The sequence below is a fragment of the Bubalus bubalis genome, chromosome 4 (genome assembly GCF_019923935.1).
Source record: "Bubalus bubalis isolate 160015118507 breed Murrah chromosome 4, NDDB_SH_1, whole genome shotgun sequence".
In the NCBI taxonomy this organism is placed as follows: domain Eukaryota; kingdom Metazoa; phylum Chordata; class Mammalia; order Artiodactyla; family Bovidae; genus Bubalus; species Bubalus bubalis.
Genome location: NC_059160.1, coordinates 17477454 through 17498349, shown reverse-complemented (window position 1 = coordinate 17498349; position 20896 = coordinate 17477454). Strand labels below are relative to the sequence as shown.

At 43.7% G+C, this 20896-nt stretch overlaps 2 protein-coding genes across 3 annotated transcripts in view; one reads left to right on the top strand and one right to left on the bottom strand.

Moving 5' to 3' along the window:
* LOC123465666 (antigen WC1.1-like) overlaps positions 1 to 10201 on the top strand; it is a 61150-nt gene extending 50949 nt beyond the window's left edge. Inside the window, exons 11-20 of one of the 2 annotated variants that reach the window (XM_045165271.1) lie at positions 1704 to 1796; positions 1878 to 2039; positions 3405 to 3719; positions 4066 to 4107; positions 4195 to 4509; positions 4762 to 4794; positions 5342 to 5479; positions 5866 to 5955; positions 6824 to 6961; positions 9914 to 10201. In XM_045165271.1, the coding sequence (XP_045021206.1) occupies positions 1704 to 1796; positions 1878 to 2039; positions 3405 to 3719; positions 4066 to 4107; positions 4195 to 4509; positions 4762 to 4794; positions 5342 to 5479; positions 5866 to 5955; positions 6824 to 6961; positions 9914 to 10059 (1472 nt within the window). In that variant the 3' untranslated portion in view covers positions 10060 to 10201. Of the gene's footprint in view, positions 1 to 1703; positions 1797 to 1873; positions 2189 to 3404; positions 3720 to 4065; positions 4108 to 4194; positions 4510 to 4761; positions 4795 to 5341; positions 5480 to 5865; positions 5956 to 6823; positions 6962 to 9913 lie in introns of both variants that reach the window. The other variant, XM_045165270.1, reaches the window with a different exon arrangement.
* Positions 1 to 20896, bottom strand: part of LOC102402808 (antigen WC1.1) — a gene marked incomplete in the record, with an annotated part of 1152186 nt that overhangs the window by 498621 nt on the left and 632669 nt on the right.

The window sequence follows — 20896 nt, the reverse complement described above, 5'->3', positions numbered from 1 at the left end:
GCCCTAGAGCTTGTTCTCCATAACATGAGAACCAACACAGTGAGAAGCCTGCACACTGTAACAAAGACTAGTCCCCACTCGCCACAACTAGAGAAAAGCCTGAGGAGCAGCAAAGACCCTGCAAAGCCAAAAATAAATAAATAATAAAGAATTTTTTTAAGAAATGAAGTTTTGCAAAGGAGATGAGAACCTTGAAAATGAGGAGTGCAATGGCCCGCCATTGAAAGTTGACAACAACCAATTACAGCAATCATCAAAGCTGATCCTCTTACAATTACATGAGAAGTTGCCTAAGAAATGAATGTTGACCTTTCTACAGTCGTTTGGCATTTGAAGCAAATGCCGAAAGGTGAAAAAACTTGATAAGTGGGTGCCTCATGAGCTGACCACAAATCAAAAAACTGGTCATTTTGAAGCATCATATTCTCTTATTTTACACAACAACAATGAACCATTTCTCAATTGAATTGTGACCTGTGATGAAAAGTGGATTTTATATGACAACTGGTGATGACCAGCTCAGTGGTGGGACTGAGAAGAAGCTGCAAAGCACTTCCCAAAGCCAAACTTGCTGCCAGTCTGATCCACTACAGCTTTCTGAATCCCAGCAAAACCATTACATCTGGGAAGTATGCTCAGCAAATCACTGAGATGCACTAAAAACTGCAACACGTGCAGTTGGCATTGGTCAACAGAAAGGTGCCAATTCTTCTCCATGGCAACGCGTGGCCACACATCACACAAGCAATGCTTCATAAGTTTAATGAGTTGGCCTACCAAGTTTTGCCTCATCTGCCATATTCACCTGAACTCCTGTCAACTGAATACCACTTCTTCAAGCATCTCGACAACTTTTTGCAGAGAAAATGCTTCCACAACCAACAGGAGGCAGAAAATGCTTTCCAAGAGTTCATCAAATCCCAAAGCACAGCTTTACACTACAGGAAAAAACAAACTAATTTCTCATTGGCAAAAATGTGTTGATTGTAATGGTTCCTATTTTGATTAATAAAGATATGTCTGAGCCTAATTATAATGATTTAAAATTCGTGGTCTGAAACCGCAGTGATGTTTGCACCAACCTAGTAGAATATTTGTCCTCTGATCTTCTGTATTAGTAACTGCTTTATGCTGATCTAAAGTGTTTATATATTCATTCTTTAGTTCTTAAATTCAAATATTCTTAGCTCTAGAACTTTTATTTCTTTTTTGTTAAAATTTCTCTGCCAAGAAAAACATCTTGTCAATTAATCTTAAGAGCACTTTAATCAGGGCTATTTAAATTCTCTGTCAGGTAACTCTAATAGTTGAGTATTTGGGTAATTTTGGGGAATGTCTTCTTTTTCCTTTTGGTTTTCCATTTGATGTCTTTTATATGAGTTTTTTCCCTTCTGTTAGTGACAGACACGGAAGACAAAAACTTTTAGAAATCTTTCAGAAAAGATTTTGTTTTGTTTCTTCTATTTAGATATAGATTTAGGTATAGAACCCACTATTTAACTCGTTCTCAGTGTAAAGCTTGGCTTAAACAAAAATTGTGGCAGTGTCAGAAGCAGACCTCTGCTTGGAGAAACTGAGCTCTATACTAACTTCACTGCTGTTACAGCTTTCATCTCAAACTCCATCACTAGGTTATTATTTAGTTTAATTCAGTTTCCTGTTCTTCAACCCAACCAGACCCCTGATCATTGCTGTTTCTGCAGGAAACCAGACCTGGGTGCTGCCCCAGTGCAACGACTCCGTGTCTGAACCAGCAGGCTCTGCGGCCTCAGAGGAGAGCGCCCCCTACTGCTTAGGTGAGAGTCCCACAGGACAGAAGATGCTACTCAACCCCTGAGGTCACCACCCCATCGTCCCATTTCTCTCTCCTCAGACAGCAGGCAGCTCCGCCTGGTGGACGGGGGTGGTCCCTGCGCTGGGAGAGTGGAGATCCTTGACCAGGGCTCCTGGGGCACCATCTGTGATGACGGCTGGGACCTGGACGATGCCCACGTGGTGTGCAGGCAGCTGGGCTGTGGAGAAGCCCTCAATGCCACGGGGTCTGCTCACTTCGGGGCAGGATCAGGGCCCATCTGGCTGGACGACCTGAACTGCACAGGAAAGGAGTCCCACGTGTGGAGGTGCCCTTCCCGGGGCTGGGGGCGGCACGACTGCAGACACAAGGAGGATGCAGGGGTCATCTGCTCAGGTCTGTGCTGCACGCTGTCCACAGGCAGGGGGAGGAGTGGGGCCCTGGAGGACAGGGGTCTGAGCCCTGATGGAGAGATGCTGAAAGGACCAGAGAAGGAGGCTTCCTCCCATGGAGCCTGTCTTTCCAACAGACGTGAAGACGGGGTGCTTTCACTTCCTCCTGAGGCAGCTGAGATTCTGGTCCTTTATTCTCACTAGTGTTTCCTGACAGAGCTGTTTCTTACAGTTAACACTTGAAAGCAGGGCTCACTCTGCAGTTATCTGTGGAAGTAACACCTGGAAATCCTAGGCTTCCCAGGTTGTGCTAGTGGTAAAGAACCTGCCTGCCATTGCAGGAGATGTAAAAGATGTGGGTTCAGTCCTTGGGTTAGGAAGATCCCCTGGAGGAGGGCATGGCAACCATTCCAGTATTCTTGCCTGAGAATCCCATGGACAGCGGAGCCTGACATAGTGAAAACTCATACTTTTCCTTACAGTTCTGTTTGCTAGGAGTCTGAAGAGAGTCTCCATGGGCCAACATCCCAGTGTCCACAGGGCTGTGTTCTTCTGGAGTCTCTGGGCAGAACTCTTCTCCCAGCTTTTTCTGGTTTCCCATGTGGCCTCATTTCTTGGCTCAGAGCCCTCTTTATTCTTCTTCTTCAGAAAACAGTGCCTTTCCAAGCGTTCTCCCTCACTCACATTTCCCTCTGACTGGAGCTGGGAAAGATGATACATTTCTCAGAATAGCGGGTTTAAAGATGTGTAAGGCTGGGCTCACATGGTTAATCCACAATATTTGAGTTTTATGTCTCCATCCCAAGGTCCTTATTAATCACGTCTGTAAAATCTCTTTTGAAATGTAAGGTAACTGTCACATGTTCGGGGATTAGGCTGTGGACATCTCTGGGGGTCCATTATTTGTCAACCACCTCTCTGTCCACATCATTTTCTGTTCTTTTAGAAGTTTTGTCAGGAATCAGGATTCAGCTCCCATCACTGCAGCTGCCCAGTTTGGTCTTCCCTTCTGTTCATATCTACATTGTTGTGGTAGAAATAGGCATACAGACATTAATGGACAAAATCAGGTGAAAGGGAGGTAAAAGTCAGTCTTGTCACCCAGTGGGCATCTCCTCCCCTGGGTCAGGGGTGTATGGTCACTATTTCTGGGGGAGAGGAAAACCCAGAGCTCTGAGGGGGGTGCTCATTGTGTCCTGTCTCCTTCCTTTTGATCTTAGAGTTCCTGGCCCTCAGGATGGTCAGTGGGGACCAGCAGTGTGCTGGGTGGCTGGAAATTTTCTACAACGGGACCTGGGGCAGTGTCTGCCGCAGCCCCATGGATGATGTCACCGTGTCCATCATCTGCAGTCAGCTTGGCTGTGGGGACAGTGGAAGTCTCAACACCTCTGTTGGTCTCAGGGAAGGTTCTAGACCCCACTGGGTAGATGGAATCCAGTGCCAGAGAACTGACCCCTCTCTCTGGCAGTGTCCTTCTGACCCTTGGAATTACAACTCATGCTCTCCAAAGGAGGAAGCCTACATCTCGTGTGCAGGTGACTTACTGTCTGTTTCTGTGTCACTCCCAACCATGTAGGATGTCATCAGTATGATTTCATATTTCCAAATCTAACTGATTTGGTTGAGTCTACAAAATGTAGGTGTATGTTTGTATTTGTCTCTGTGTCTGTTTGTTTGCTGTTGTTATGGTAAACAACTAATTAGATAAAGTAAATTCAGCTGCTGATAACATGCAGTGAACCTCTCAGCCAAGTAGATGATGAAGCTTCTGTGGTCTCTTGTCATTTGACTGTGACAAAAAAAACCTTAGATACTCATGTTTGGGGACAAGACCTCCCCCAGCTGTCCCTGAACTATAGCTTCCCATTGTTGCTTCTGCAGGAAAAAGACCCAAGAGCTGTCCAACTGCTGCCCCCTGCACAGGTACGTCAGCCTGCCCCCTCCCCTTTGGCTCCCAGGGCTTCCTTCCTCCCACCAGGGCAGTCACAGGAAGGGCTGCTGCCTTTTCAGACAGGGAGAAGCTCCGGCTCAGAGGAGGAGACAACGAGTGCTCAGGGCGGGTGGAGGTCTGGCACAGCGGCTCCTGGGGCACCGTGTGTGATGACTCCTGGAGCCTGGCAGAGGCCGAGGTGGTGTGTCAGCAGCTGGGCTGTGGCCAGGCCCTGGAAGCCGTGCGGGCCGCGACATTCGGCCCTGGAAATGGGAGCATCTGGCTGGACGATGTGCGGTGTGGGGGCCGGGAGTCCTCCCTGTGGGACTGTGCTGCGGAGCCCTGGGGGCAGAGCAACTGCAAGCACGAGGAGGATGCTGGTGTGAGGTGCTCTGGTGAGTGAGGGGCTCAGGGTCCACCCTGGGTGAGCTGGGGCAGCACAGGGGCACTGTGCTGGACTGGGCGTGGTGGGGAGTTTGTATTCAGACAGTGTCCATGTCCTGGGGATCTGATCTAAGATGAGGGAGCTGGGAGGACTGAACACTGATGTTGTGGAAACTGAGGGGTGATTTCAGGCTCAGGAGGGAAAAGATTTGCCCTGTGTTCTGGCCAATTCTTCTTCCCCACACTACTGTTTTTCTCTTTAGGTGTAAGGACAACATTGCCCACGACTACAGCAGGTACTGTGATCCATCCACGGGCAAGGGAGAATACTGAGTACTGGGGACCTGTTCTGTGGGCTCTCTGACAGCTCCGAATAAGAAAGAGTTGGAGGAGCTGTGGCTGTTGGGGAGCAGCCAGGGCATTACACTGGGGAAATCCCCTGCCTTGATGTCCAGGGTCAAATATTCTCATGCCTGGGGTCCAAGGAAGTCTGGTTTCCATGTTATAGAATCTAAGGAACTCCCACCTGACCTTGAGTGTTGCTCCTCATCAGAGAGGTGCAAGTCCCTGCACTGTTTGATGTCCTGTTTCCTGAAGCCCAAGGAGAAGGGATGACCTGGGTCCTCAGAGGCTGTCTCAGCAGGGCAGCTCCCTGACAATCCCCACCTCTGCCTCGAGGCCACACTGGCCAGGGTGGAGTTGACTTGTCTCAGGACGAGACCCAGGTGAGCCCTGACACTGTCTGAGGCTGAGACGCCATTGTCCGGAGCTCCTGAAAATGCTGACACAGGAGATTTCTCTGTGCCCAAGACTATCTCCAGCCCTTTTTCCTGTTCTCCTTAGGGACCAGAACAACCTCAAATCCTCTCCCTGGCATCTTCTCCCTGCCTGGGATCCTCTGCCTCATCCTGGGGGCCCTTCTCTTCCTGGTCCTCATCATCTTGGTGACTCAGCTACTCAGAAGGAGAGCAGAGCGCAGAGGTGGGCTGCAGGGGGAACTGGGGACGAGGGAGAGTGTGTGGAGGCGGGAGATGGGGCAGGTGTGAGGAGGAGAACCTGGGCCAGGTACTGTTCTGAGTTGCAGACTCCATGTGCTCCGTGCTGAGCTCTAAGGGCTGAGTAGACAGAGGTTCTTAGGACTGGGGTGTGAACTCTCATAAGTCATGGCCTCTCCTGTGAGACCAGACAGAGTTGGCGCTGAGCTGTAATCAGGGTCAGACGAGGGGAGAAGGTGCTGACATGGTGCATGGGGTAGGAGATGATGCTGAGGTCCTGGCAGCCCCCATGTGAGCACCAGGGAGATGAAGGTGGGCTGGCTGGATCGGGGTATCTGGGAAGCTTCTCTGACCTGCTGGGGGATCTCTCAGCCTTATCTAGCTATGGAGATACTCTTGCTGAAGCTGTGTATGAGGAGCTCGATTACCTTCTGACCCAGAAGGAAGGTCTGGGCCGCCCAGGTGAGTGTCTCTGTCTGCCCTCCTGGGATCTCTGGTTGTCACCACCCACTGGCTGTGCACATCTTCTCAGCATCTGCAGACCCCATGTGTGCCAAGGCTCACAGAGACGGCTCCTCCAAAAAGGCAGGATGGCCTCTCAGAGCCCCGTGACCTCCCAGCCTCTGACTACACTGCAGAAGCCAGGCTTGTCATTTCTCAGCCTTAACACAGGTCCCGTGGGTGTGGGGAGGAAAAATCCTGTGTGTTGTGTGATGTTTGTCTCCACATGAGGCTTCCCGTCAGAGTTCTCCCTGACTAAACTGCCGTATTACACCAGGGATGGTGAGGACAACAGTGACTACAGATCCGCTCCAGGAAATAGAGGTGGACCTGCCTCGGCTGGGCTCTGGGGAGGAGAGTTTCCCTCATAGAGAGGAGATTTAAGGGGAATGGTTTTCCTTTGATGGACCAGAGGCATCCCTTGTGTCCAGATGGGGTTCGTCCTTCTTCTCTGGCTGTTCTGTGATGTCTCATGTCAGGGCTGGTCTCTCTGTGTCCAGAATCACCACAGGCACACAATGTTTTAAAAAATAACATCTGTAAAGCACAATTTGTCAAAGTACTTTAGCAATGCTCAATGGTGAAAGAGTTGCTTTGAGATATGTAGTTTCCACCAGAAAATATTAAGATATGTAAAATTGTGTTTTGGCTTATGGACACATCAAAATGAAACATGGTCTTAGAGAAAAAAGTTTTTGAAACAAAGAGTGATTGGTGCCTCTATTCAGAAACTCAGAAACTCTGGGTCAGAAGGTATCTTAGGTATTCCCCAGTCCAACCCACTTACTGTGGTTTCCTCCACTCCCTTCTCTGCTCTTGGAACCCCCAGATCAGAGGACTGATGTCCTTGATGAAAATTATGATGATGCTGAAGAAGTACCAGTGCCTGGAACTCCTTCTGCCTCTCAGGGGAGCGAGGAGGAAGTGCCCCCAGAGAAGGAGAATGGGGTGAGGTCCTCTCAGACAGGTGAGTGGGGTCAGTTGATCTCCTGCAATCTTTCTATCTGAAAAGAGTGAATTTGTGCTCCTCAATGCCCAGCCTCCCTAGAGAGTCAAAATACAGGTAATCTCATATATTTGGTAGCATCATCTTGAACATATGCCATATTTAATGCTGTCAGACTCCTCGCAAGGAGTGAGGAATCACTCTGCTTTTGGCATTTATGTCTCCATAATGTGACATAAACTTATCACTTTATATGTGATATACTTGCATGAACATTTATAGATTATGGAATTTCCTGGTGGGCCAGAGGTTAGGATTCTGCACTTTCACTGCTAGGGCCTAGGTTCAACCCTGGTCAAGGAACTAAGATCCCACAAACATTGTGTCATGGCCAAAAGAGAAACTTACCAATTCAACATGTTTAAAAGAAAGCTAAGCACTGAAGAATTGATGCTTTTGAACTGTAGTGTTGGAGAAGATTCTTCACAGACCCTTGGATGGCAAGGAGATCAACCCAGTCAATTTATAGGAAATCAATCTCGAATATTAATTGGTAGGACTGAGCTGAAGTAGAAGCATGGATACCTTGGCCACCTTATGCGAACAACTGACTCCTTAGAAAAGACCCTGATGCTGGGAAAGATTGAAGGCAGGAGGAGAAGGAGATGACAGAGGATGAGATGATTTGATGGCATCACCAACTCGATGGATATGAGTTTGAGCAAGCTCTGGGAGTTGGTGATAGACAGGGAAGCCTGGTGTGCTGCAGTCCATGGGGTCACAGAGTCAGGCATGACTGACTGACTGAACTGAACTGAACCAAATTCAAAGGTAGAACAAATATTTTAATAATATCTTTGCACTGTCACATACATGAAGGCAAACCATTCAATATCACAGTAATCCAGGTCTATGCCGAATCAGTAATGCTGAAGAAGCTGAAGTTGCTGTTCTGTGAAGACCTACATGACCTCTTAGAACAATCACCTAAAAACGATGTCCTTTTGATTATAAGGGACTGGAATGCAAAAGTAGGAAGGAAGTCAAGAGATGCCTGGAGTAACAGCCAAATTTGGCCTAGAGTACAAAAATGAGGCAAGGCAAAGGCTAATAGAGTTTTGCCAAGAGAACACACTGGTCATAACAAACACCCTTTTCCAACAACACAAGAGAGGACTCTACACATGGACATCATTAGATGGTCAGTACCACAATCAGATTAATTATATTCTTTGCAACCAAAGATGGAGACACTCTATACTGTCAGCAAATACAAGACCAGGAGCTGACTGTGGCTCAGATCATGAACTCCTTATTGCCAAATTCAGACTTAAATTGAAGAAAGTAGAGAAACCCACTAGACCATTCAGGTATGACCTAAATCAAATTCCTTATGATTATACAGTAGAAGTGACAAATAGATTCAGGGGATTACGTCTGATAGGCAGAATGCCTGATGAATTATGGACGGAGGTTCATGACATTGTACAGGAGGCAGGGATCGAGACCATCCCCAAGAAAAAGAAATGTAAAAAGGCAAAATGGTTGTCTGCGGAGGCCTTACAAATAGCTGAGAAAATACAAGAAGTGAAACCAAAGGATAAAAGGAAAGAGATATCCATTTGAATACAGAGTTCCAAAGAATAGCAAGGAGAGATAAGAAAGCCTTCCTCACTGATCAATGCAAAGAAACAGAGGAAAATAATGGAATGGGAAAGACTAGAGATCTGGTTAAGACAATTACAGATACCAAAGCAATATTTCATGTAAAGATGGGTACAATAAAGGACAGAAATGTTATGGACCTAACAGAAACAGAAGATATTAAGAAGAGGTGGCAAGAACACACAGAAGAACTATACAAGAAAATCTTCATGACCGAGATAATCACGATGGTGTGATCACTCACCTAGAGCCGGATATCCTGGAATGTGAAGTCAAGTGGGCCTTAGGAAGCATCACTCTGAACAAAGCTAGTGGAGGTGATGGAATACCAGTTGAGTTCTTTCAAATCCTAAAAGATAATGTGAAAGTGCTGCACTCAATATGCCAGCAAATTTGGAAAACTTAGCAGTGGCCACAGGACTGGAAAAGGTCAGTTTCCATTTCAATTCCAAAGAAAGGCAATGCCAAAGAGTGTTCAAACCACCGCACAATTGCACTCATCTCACATGGTAGCAAAGTAATGCTCAAAATTCTCCAAGCCAGGCTTCAGCAGGACATGAACCATGAAATTCTAGATGTTCAAGCTGCACTTAGAAAAGGCAGAGGAACCAGAGATTAAATTGCCAAAATTCGCTGGATCATCGAAAAAGCAAGAGAGTTCCAGAGAAACATCTATTTCTGCTTTATTAAGTATGCCAAAGCCTTTGACTGTGTGGATCACAATAAACTGATATTTCAGTAGCTGCGAGAAGACACTCATTCTCTAGAAAAGAGTATTTCTCCATCTGAGGGCCTGTGTAGTTTCTGGGGAGGAGATATCTGTGGGTGCCCCTGTGATACTATTTGTGGACATTTGGGAACAGGAGTCAAGTCAACTAAGAGCAGACTTGGGTTGTGAGTGAGGAATTCTGATTTTTCCTGTTTCCAGTCTCCCTCTTATTGTAAATTTGCATCTATCACCTGTGAAAGGAGAACATTTAAATTCCTTTTTATGATTCTTACCGTTGCTGGGCATCTCCTTGGTATTGTGTTGCCTGGAAGCAGGTCTCCCAGAGCTCCTGAGCACAGGTCTCCTGTGATGCAGGATTTCCCCATGCACTGAGGCCCAGGAGACCACATGAACTGGATCTGAGAGGACAGCTGGGATCCATCCTCACTGGAACTCATGTGAAATAGCCTGAGCCTCCCTCCCCACACCTGGGTCCCAGGGATGTTTTGTCATAAGCACTTGCCTGACTCCCTTCCACCAGAGGGTTCTGTCCCATCCTCGTGTCTCAGTTCTAATCAAACTTCTCTTTTCTACTTCAGGCTCTTGTCTGAACTTCTCCAGAGAGGCAGCTGATCCTGGGGAAGGAGAAGAGAGCTTCTGGCTTCTCCAGGGGAAGAAAGAGGATGCTGGGTACGATGATGTTGAACTCAGTGCCCTGGGAACATCCCCAGTGACTTTCTCGTGATGCTGTATTAACTAGGAGGTGAAGCCTCAGATATTCTAATTGCCTGTATTTCAATAGAGTAGTGCTGACCTGTAATTGTGGCATATGAAAATTGCCCAAAATGAAATATTCTGAATAAATTAACTTTTTGCTGTGCTGTTAATTTAGCAAGCTCCATGTCAAATGCTTTTAGAGGATTGGTCCTCAAATGCCATCTTTCTCAAAGGAAATGCAAGATTAGTTGGCTGACCTGCTTTCTCACTTGTCTTAGAAGCTAATGAGGGCATTCTCACAAGTGCTCCAGGTCACTCTTATTTTGAAAAGGATGTAAACTTGGTCTACATTCTCACACTTCTTCCTAACAAGATGAACTCATGAAAAAAACAAAACAAAACAGTTCTAAACACCTCTGAGACGTCACATCACCAGTTTGTAACTTGTTCTTGGACACCAGCCTGGTATGAGTTTCAAAGTGGAAGGTTGGCTGGTGGGAGAGAATGGATACAGCTTTCCTTATCCTGCCTCAATATTCACAGGGCAATTAATAATCTAACTGCACAGAACTACCTCTTCCTTTTTCATCTCTCTTTTATTTCTTTAGTGGATACAGACACCTCTTTGCTCATCTCCCATGTCTATTTGATTATCCAATTTTTATAAATCCATTGTTTCTTCTCTATATCTTCCTACTATTTCTTTAGGATGCTGCTATTTCTTGTCTCTCCAAGGATCTCTCCTTCTAAGTGAATTATATCAGTTCATATATATCTTCAAGTTGATGGAAGGCAAATTGGTGCTCACCCACACCCTATATTCAGATGGGACAAGAAGGCAAGAAAGTGGAGACTTAGGCAGAGGGGATCCAAAAGAATGAATGTAGACAGAAAGATCAGGAACATTTGGCTATTTATGTTTCAGAGATATGGATGGAGGCATCTGACATGACTGATCTCTTAGAGGAAGAATTTCAGACCAAGAGGCTTCTTTGAAAACATCTATTTTTCAGATGTTTCAAGATTGTTTCAAGATTGCTTAAAGTGTCGTTCTTTATTTTTTTTGGCTCCCAAATCACTGCAGATGGTGACTGCAGCCATGAAATTAAAAGACGCTTACTCCTTGGAAGGAAAGTTATGACCAACCTAGATAGCATATTCAAAAGCAGAGATATTACTTTGCCAACAAGGGTCCATCTAGTCAAGGCTATGGTTTTTACAGTGGTTGTGTATGGATGTGAGAGTTGGACTGTGAAGAAAGCAGAGTGCTGAAGAATTGATGCTTTTGAACTGTAGTGTTGGAAAAGACTCTTGAGAGTCCCTTGGACTTCAAGGAGATCCAACCAGTCCATCCTAAAGGAGATCAGTCCAGGGTGTTCATTGGAGGGACTGATGCTGAAGCTGAAACTCCAATATTTTGGCCACCTCATGCAAAGAGTTTACTCATTGGAAAAGACCCTGATGCTGGGAGGGATTGGGGGCCGGAGGAGAAGGGGACGACAGAGGATGAGATGGCTGGATGACATCACTGACTCAATGGACATGAGTTTGGGTGAACTCTGGGAGTTGGTGATGGACAGGGAGGCCTGGAGTGCTGTGATTCATGGGGTCACAAAGAGTGGGACAGGATTCAGTGACTGAACTGAACTGAAAAAGTAATTGTGATCGTGCTGTGACTCCTCAGTGCAGAGAGAGCTGTCATGAAGAAGTGACAAAGTAAAGATTGCGTTTACACAGCACTACCCCCGCAACTCCCCCTGCCCCCCACCCCTATCCCCACCCCCGGCCAATTCCATTGTGGACATGTGGAGAAGCTGCTGAACTAATATAAAACCTGAGAGTGCTGGCCTGGTTGTGAGCTGGACCCACCCGTAACTGGATGGTTTCTAGGGCTCCAACCTACACTCATGCTTGCAGTCTTCATAGTTCTAGGCTGTGCTGGGGATGGGAAGATGCCCAGGGCTTCTTCCAGGTCAGCTCACATGGCTATTCACTTGGGACGTGATGAAATAGATGACATATGATGAAATAAGGCACACACACGAAGAAGTTCAGTGAACTCCAAGAAAACACAGATAAACAATTAAATTCAGGAAGACAATATATGAAGAAAATAAGATTTTAAAAAATTTCTCATCATCATTATTATTGTTTTTAATTTTTGGTTGCATGAGTCTTTGTTGCTGCACATGGGCTTTCTCCAAATGCAGCAAGCAGGCACTACTCTTCTTTGTGGGCAGCAGGTTTCTCTATGCGTGGGCTTCTCTTATTGTGAACAGGTTCTAGGCACCCAGGCTTCAGGGGTTGCAGCATTGCCTCCTATTTGTGATTTGTGGGTCCTAGAGCTCAGGCTCAGTAATTATTGAGCTAGGGCTCAGTAATTGTTGAGCTAGGGTGTTACTTCACAGAATAAATTCAGAGTTTTTTTAAAAACGGAGATAGAAAGCATAAAAAAGGAAGTAAACAGGGAGTTTGCTGATGGTTTAGTGGTTAGGATTTGATGCATTTGCTGCTGTTGTTTGCATTTAATCCCAGTAGGGGAACTGAGATCCCTTAAGCTTTGCAGTGAGGCAAAGAGAATAACAGGAGAAACAAAACAGAAAAATGAACCAAACAGAGATTCCGTTGCTTAAGATTCAGTTCAATTCAGTGGTTCAGTCGTGTCCGACTCTTTGCGACCCCACGGACTGCAGCACACCAGGCTTCCCTGTCCATCACCGACTCTTAGAGCTTGCCCAAACTCATGTCCATTGAGTCACTGATGCCATCAGCCAACCGTTTCATCCCCTGTCGTTCCCTTCTCCTCCTGCCCTCAATCTTTTGCAGCATTAGGGTCTTTCCTAATGCATTAGATCTTCACATCAGGTTGTCAAAATATTGGAGTTTCAGCTTCAGCATAAGTCCTTCCAATGAAAATTCAGGACTGAATTCCTTTAGGATGGACTAGTTAGATCAGTTGCTTAAGACTACAATGAATGAAATGCAACAAAATGAAAAATGCTACCCAAAGCATCAACAACAGCAGAAGACTCTGTAACTTAGAAGGCAGGACCATTGAGATTACCCAACCAGGGGACAAAGAAAAAGAGGAATGAAAAAGAGTGAAAGAACCTGTGTGAACTCTGGGGTAACATTCACAGAAACAACCTATACATTATTGGAGTCCCGGAAGGACAAGAGAGGGGGAAAGGGACACAGATTGTACTTAAAGAAATAATACCAGATAAGTCCCAAATCTGATGAGATTTAGACATCCAAGTTCATGTAGCTAATAGGTCACTCCTCAGAGTTCATTCAAAATGATCATCCCTAAGACACATTGCTTGTAATCAAGAAAAAGAATTTTACAAGCAGCAAGAGAAAAGTGCTGCTGCTGCTAAGTCGCTTCAGTTGTGTCCGACTCTGTGCGACCCCATAGATGGCAGCCCACCAGGCTCCCCCATCCCTGGGATTTTCCAGGCAAGAACACTGGAGTGGGTTGCCATTTCCTTCTCCAAGAGAAAAGTAAATGCTCAAAAAAAGAAATTCCCTTAAAAATATCAGTGGACTTTTTAGTAGAAACCTGACTGTCCAGGAGAGAAAGGATGATATATTCAAACTTATGGGGAAAAAAAAAAAAAAAACAAAACCCTACCACCCAAGAGTACTTTTCTCAGGAAGGTTGTTTTTCATAAATGAAGATGATATAAAGACTTTCCCAAACAAACAACAGTTGAGGGAATTCACCACACTAGGCTTGTCTTACAAGATTGCTGAGGGGAGTTCCTCAAACTAAATGAAGGATGCTAATTTTTATATGAAAGAAGTGAAAATGTGCAACAGACTTGTAAATGTAAATACTGAATCCAATTCAGCATCCTCTGACACTGTAATATGGTAGTGTGCTAATCAGGTAGCTGTAGTCTTAAGAAAGTATTAAAATGGCTAAAGAGAGAAAATATTTTGTTAGTAGATATACAATATAGAGAGAGGTAAATTGTGACATCTAAAACAAAATGCGTAGAAGGGGATAAAAAGGTAGAGCTTTTGCATGTCATTGGAATTAATTTGTTATCAGTGTAGTATTTACTGTTGTCCCTCTAAGATGTTTTATGTGAGCCATGTGGCAACAAAAATGTAAAAACCTACAGTAGATTCACAAAAAGTAACAAGAAGGGACTCAAAGAGCAACAGTATCCAAATTTATCAGTTCACAGTTCTAACTGTTGTGCAGAACAGTTGAGTTGTCCTGGTCTCCACATCATCTTTCAAGATCAGCCGAAGAGGACTCTCCTTTGAAAAGTGAAACACTAATTAAGCTGTGTGTTATTTTAAGCCAAAGAAATCTTTGGGCACCTCATCTGCTTCCTTATGTCATATCAATGGTGCAGCTGTACTTTTTTAATCACAAATTTTCTTCATGTGATATTGCTGTGTGGTTTTAATGAAATAACTGCCAATGATAAATCATATGAATATCCTGTCTCCTCAGTTGTGTTGGATTAAGACTTATTAAGAAGCCACATGTAGGTACTTTGTGGTTTGTCTTGTGTATCCTTAGAGATAGAGATTTGCAGTGTTCGTTGTGGCATATTTGTTGGTGATAGCTGCTTGTTTTTGAAAATCAAATTTTGCCTTGCTAATTGCCAGAAACATTTGCCTTTAAAACAAAAATATTAGCTAAATGATGTTCTCAGAAAGATTTCTTTATATTTAAGACAATTTATCTTCAATATTTAGTACAGTGCCATTCAGCCATTCAATAAATATTAGCTGAGCATCTGTGAAGTTACAGAGAGGGGAAATATAGAGCTTATAAACAGGCACAGGCCTCACTCCAATCCTGGGCCCTGGCAAGGCCTCAGACAATGCCTGCAGACTGCAGGTGCCTTGGTTAGCATGCCCAGATTGGGAAGCATTCGATGACAAGGAAAAGAGATCTGTTCACAGAGTCTTTGATGTTAAAGGAGGAACACATTGTTGTATTTTCCAGTGTTCTGAGGCTGGTCAGTGGGCAGGACTCAGCTGCACCAAAGCTCCATGTGCAATAGAGCCTCTGTTTATAGACTTTGAATCTGAGCAATCACTCAGGCTTTGAACTCTGAGTGCTACCCCAGAGGTACTAACCTTAGGTTGCAGTGGTTTAAGAATCACCACCCACAAGAACTCAATAGCTCTGCAGTTAGTAATTACATCAGCTCTGAGCAGAGGTGGGTTAATCATGAAGTTAATGAAGCGTGTTCTTCAGAGCCTCTCCTTGCACCAGCCCATTCCAAGTCCCGAGGGGGGCCCTAGGGCTGTGGTTGAAGAAGAGAGGACTCTATGATCCTTGCCCCCTCACCGTGTCTTCTGCCTGCCTTTTGCCTGTGGAAAACTTTAGTCAAAGAATATGTTGAATTGGAGAAGCGAGAAATGTGGAAACAAAGGAAAACAGTCAGAGGAGACTAAATAATAATAATGTAGTCATTAAGCACAGTCAAGGACCTTTAGTTCTTTCTCAAGGGTTATAGATGATATTCTGAGCCGTGTCCTGTGAGCTGTCATATAGACACAAAACACCAGGCGGGGCAGTGAACTACATGATGACCACACTGTACCCAGGACTTGAGTGTCCACAATTCTGAGAACTGACCACAAAGACATGGGAACAAGTATACCCAGGCATTAAAGATCAACTGTACCTAAAACAACCAGTGGATGCTTTGGATGGCATCACCAACTTGATGGACTTGAGTATGAGCGAGCTCTGGGAGTTGGTGATGGACAGGAAAGCCTGGTGTGCGGCTGCCCATGGGGTCGCAAAGAGTTGGACTCGACTGAGTGACTGAAATGAACTGAAGACAACCAAGATGAAGCTAATCAGACCACTGATGACCAATTTGAAGATGACTGTTAGAGATGACTGTGCTGTTTCTGCATATAACCTCCCCCAACCCCAGCTCTGCTATAGAAGCTCTCACCCTCTTCTTGTCATGGGGTGGGCGGAGTTGGCCCTTGTACAGATGTCCACCACCCTCCCCTCCAGTTGCTGGCATCTGAAATAAAACAAACTTTCCTTTCCACCAACCTGGCCTGTATACTGGCTTTTGAGCGGTTAGCAGCCGGACCCCTCACACATAACTTTCGGTTACATGGTCTCAAGGAGATAGGTTTTGAATGTGCCATTTGCTTCAGTTGAGGAAAGAAAAAATTCAGCAAAATTATTTCTTACCCAAAGGTGAAGAATTTAATGAACTACATGGAGAACTAAATCCAGGAATCAGATTTGTTCCAGAAATCAAGAAGAAACAGAAGAGGTTTGGAAAGTACATGCTGTTTTTTCATTAGTACAGGATTGGTGGAATGTAAAAATAAGATGAAAGATGATGAACTGACTAACTCAGAGCAAAGGAGAGCTGTTTAAGGATGAAGGTCAAGATGCTTAGAGACAAAAATGGGGAAATGGAAGCACAACTGTCAGCGCAGACTGATGTAAAGGGAGGAGGAGCTGCACCAGGTGTGGATGCTCTTAAGCAGAAGTTTGGATCTAGTTGTTGGTCAATCAGTGATGGTGACTAGGAATCAACAAAGCCCCAGAGAGGAATCAAGTTGAGACCTGAGGGAGCAGCTTGGGATGAAGACACAGAAGGAAGAGGAGATCCAGAAAAGTACCTGCTTCATGTGACAGATTTTGTCTTCCTTTCACGTCTTCAGAATAGGCTCTGTTCTGATGCTGGAACAACTGACTCCCAAATCTCAGAAGGCACACACACATGCATACACACATTCATTACCAACCTGAAAACGTACTGTGGTCAGTGAGGCTCCATTAGCTTACACGTGTACCATGTGGAACACGCAGCTTCTGGGGCAGGAAAGAGAGAAACCAGATTCACATGGGGTTTTCTTTTTTTTTTTTTTATTATGTTTTTAAATTTTATTTTATTTTTAAACTTTACAATATTGTATTAGCAAGACAGTATGGTACTGGCACAAAGACAGAAATATAGATCAATGGAACAAAATAGAAAGCCCAGAGATAAATCCACACACATATGGACACCTTATCTTTGACAAAGGAGGCAAGAATACACAATGGATTAAAGACAATCTCTTTAACAAGTGGTGCTGGGAAATCTGGTCAACCACTTGTAAAAGAATGAAACTAGAACACTTTCTAACACCATACACAAAAATAAACTCAAAATGGATTAAAGATCTCAATGTAAGACCAGAAACTATAAAACTCCTAGAGGAGAACATAGGCAAAACACTCTCTGACATACATCACAGCAGGATCCTCTATGACCCACCTCCCAGAATATTGGAAATAAAAGCAAAAATAAACAAATGGGACCTAATTAACCTTAAAAGCTTCTGCACATCAAAGGAAACTATTGGCAAGGTGAAAAGACAGCCTTCAGAATGGGAGAAGATAATAGCAAATGAAGCAACTGACAAACAACTAATCTCGAGAATATACAAGCAACTCCCACAGGTCAACTCCAGAAAAATAAATGACCCAATCAAAAAATGGGCCAAAGAACTAAATAGACATTTCTCCAAAGAAGACATACAGATGGCTAACAAACACATGAAAAGATGCTCAACATCACTCATTATCAGAGAAATGCCAATCAAAACCACTATGAGGTACCATTTCACACCAGTCAGAATGGCTGCGATCCAAAAGTCTACAAGTAATAAATGCTGGAGAGGGTGTGGAGAAAAGGGAACCCTCTTAGACTGTTGGTGGGAATGCAAACTAGTACAGCCACTATGGAGAACAGTGTGGAGATTCCTTAAAAAACTGGAAATAGAACTGCCTTATGTTCCAGCAATCCCACTGCTGGCCATACACACTGAGGAAACCAGAAGGGAAAGAGACACGTGTACCCCAATGTTCATCGCAGCACTGTTTATAATAGCCAGAACATGGAAGCAACCTAGATGTCCATCAGCAGATGAATGGATAAGAAAGCAGTGGTACATATACACAATGGAGTATTACTCAGCCATTAAAAAGAATACATTTGAATCAGTTCTAATGAGGTGGATGAAACTGGAGCTTATTATACAGAGTGAAGTAAGCCAGAAAGAATAACACCAATACAGTATACTAACGCATATATATGGAATTTAGAAAGATGGTAACAATAACCCTGTGTACGAGACAGCAAAAGAGACACTGATGTATAGAACAGTCTTATGGACTCTTGTGGGAGAGGGAGAGGGTGGGAAGATTTGGGAGAATGGCATTGAAACATGTAAAATATCATGTATGAAATGAGTTGCTGGTCCAGGTTCGATGCACGATACTGGATACTTGGGGCTGGTGCACTGGGACGACCCAGAGGGATGGTATGGGGAGGGAGTGGGGAGGAGGGTTCAGGATGGGGAACACATGTATGCCTGTGGCAGATTCATTTTGATGTTTGGCAAAACTAATACAATTATGTAAAATTTAAAAATAAAATAAAAAAAAAATAAAGTGTCCCATAGGATTTGGGTTTTTGTGTTTTCATTTTCATTAGTTTCTATGCAAGTTTTGATTTCTTTTTTGATTTCTTCTGTGATTCGTTGGTTATTCAGCAGCGTGTTGTTCAGCCTCCATATGTTGGAATTTTTAATAGTTTTTCTCCTGTAATTGAGATCTAATCTTACTGCATTGTGGTCAGAAAAGATGCTTGGAATGATTTCTATGTTATTGAATTTACCAAGGCTAGATTTATGGCCCAGGATGTGATCTATCCTGGAGAAGGTTACATGTGCACTTGAGAAAAAGGTGCAATTCATTGTTTTGGGATGAAATGTCCTATAAATATCAATTAGGCCTAAATGGTCTATTGTATCATTTAAAGTTTGTGTTTCCTTGTTAATTTTCTGTTTAGTTGATCTATCCATAGGTGTGAGTGGGGTATTAAAGTCTCCCACTATTATTGTGTTATTGTTAATTTCTCCTTTCATACTTGTTAGCATTTGTCTTACATATTGTGGTGCTCCCGTGTTGGGTGCATATATATTTATAATTGTTATATCTTCTTCTTGGATTGATCCTTTGATCATTATGTAGTGACCTTCTTTGTCTCTTTTCACAGCCTTTGTTTTAAAGTCTATTTTATCTGATATGAGTATTGCTACTCCTGCTTTCTTTTGGTCCCTATTTGCATGGAAAATCTTTTTCTAGCCCTTTATTTTCAGTCTGTATGAATCCCCTGTTTTGAGGTGGGTCTCTTGTAGACAACATATGTAGGGGTCTTGTTTTTGTATCCATTCAGCCAGTCTTTGTCTTTTGGTTGGGGCATTCAACCCATTTACGTTTAAGGTAATTAATGATAAGTATGATCCTGTTGCCATTTACTTAATTGTTTTGGGTTCGATTTTATACACAGTTTTTGTGTTTCCTGTCTAGAGAATATCCTTTAGTATTTGTTGGAGAGCTGGTTTGGTGGTGCTGAATTCTCTCAGCTTTTGCTTGTCTGAAAAGCTTTTGATTTCTCCTTCATATTTGAATGAGATCCTTGCTGGGTACAATAATCTGGGCTGTAGGTTATTTTCTTTCATCATTTTAGTATGTCTTGCCATTCCCTCCTGGCTTGAAGACGTTCTATTGAAAGATCAGCTGTTATCCTTATGGGAATTCCCTTGTGTGTTATTTGTTGTTTTTCCCTTGCTGCTTTTAATATTTGTTCTTTGTGTTTGATCTTTGTTAATTTGATTAATATGTGTCTTGGGGTGTTTCGCCTTGGGTTTATCCTGTTTGGGACTCTCTGGGTTTCTTGGACTTGGGTGATTATTTCCTTCCCCATTTTAGGGAAGTTTTCAACTATTATCTCCTCAAGTATTTTCTCGTGGTCTTTCTTTTTGTCTTCTTCTTCTGGGACCCGTATGATTCGAATGTTGTAGCGTTTAATATTGTCCTGGAGGTCTCTGAGATTGTCCTCATTTCTTTTAATTCGTTTTTCTTTTACCCTCTCTGCTTCATTTATTTCTACCATTCTATCTTCTAATTCACTAATCCTATCTTCTGCCTCTGTTATTCTACTATTTGTTGCCTCCAGAGTGTTTTTAATTTCATTTATTGCATTATTCATTATATATTGACTCTTTTTTATTTCTTCTAGGTCCTTGTTAAACCTTTCTTGCATCTTCTCAATCCTTGTCTCCAGGCTATTTATCTGTGATTCCATTTTAATTTCAAGATTTTGGATCAATTTCACTATCATTACTCGGAATTGTTTATCAGGTAGATTCCCTATCTCTTCCTCTTTTGTTTGGTTTGGTGGGCTTTTATCCTGTTCCTTTATCTGCTGGGTATTCCTCTGTCTCTTCATCTTGTTTAAATTGCTGAATTTGGGGTGTCCTTTCTGTATTCTGGCAGTTTGTGGAGTTGTCTTTATTGTGGCATTTCCTCGCTCTGTGTGGGTTTGTACAGGTGGCTTGTCAAGGTTTCTTGGTTAGGGAAGCTTGTGTCAGTGTTCTGGTGGGTGGAGCTGTATTTCTTCTCTCTGGAGTGCAATGAAATGTCCAGTAATGAGTTATGGGATGTCTATAGTTTTGGGGTGACTTTGGGCTGCCTGTATCTTGGAGCTCAGGGCTGTGTTCCTTGTTGCTGGAGAATTTGCTTGGTATGTCTTGCCCTGAAACTTGTTGGTCCTTGTGTGGTGCTTGGTTTCAGTGCAGGTATGGAGGCATTTGATGAGCTCCTGTCAATTAATGTTCCTTGGAGTCAGGAGCTCCCTGGAGTCATGGTTTGGACTTAAGCCCCCTGCTTCCAGTTATCAGTCTTATTTTTACAGTAGTTTCAAAGCTTCTCCTTCTATACAGCACCATTGATAAAACATCTATGTTAAAGATGAAAAGTTTCTCTACCATGAGGGTCACCCAAAGAGGCTCACAGTGTTACA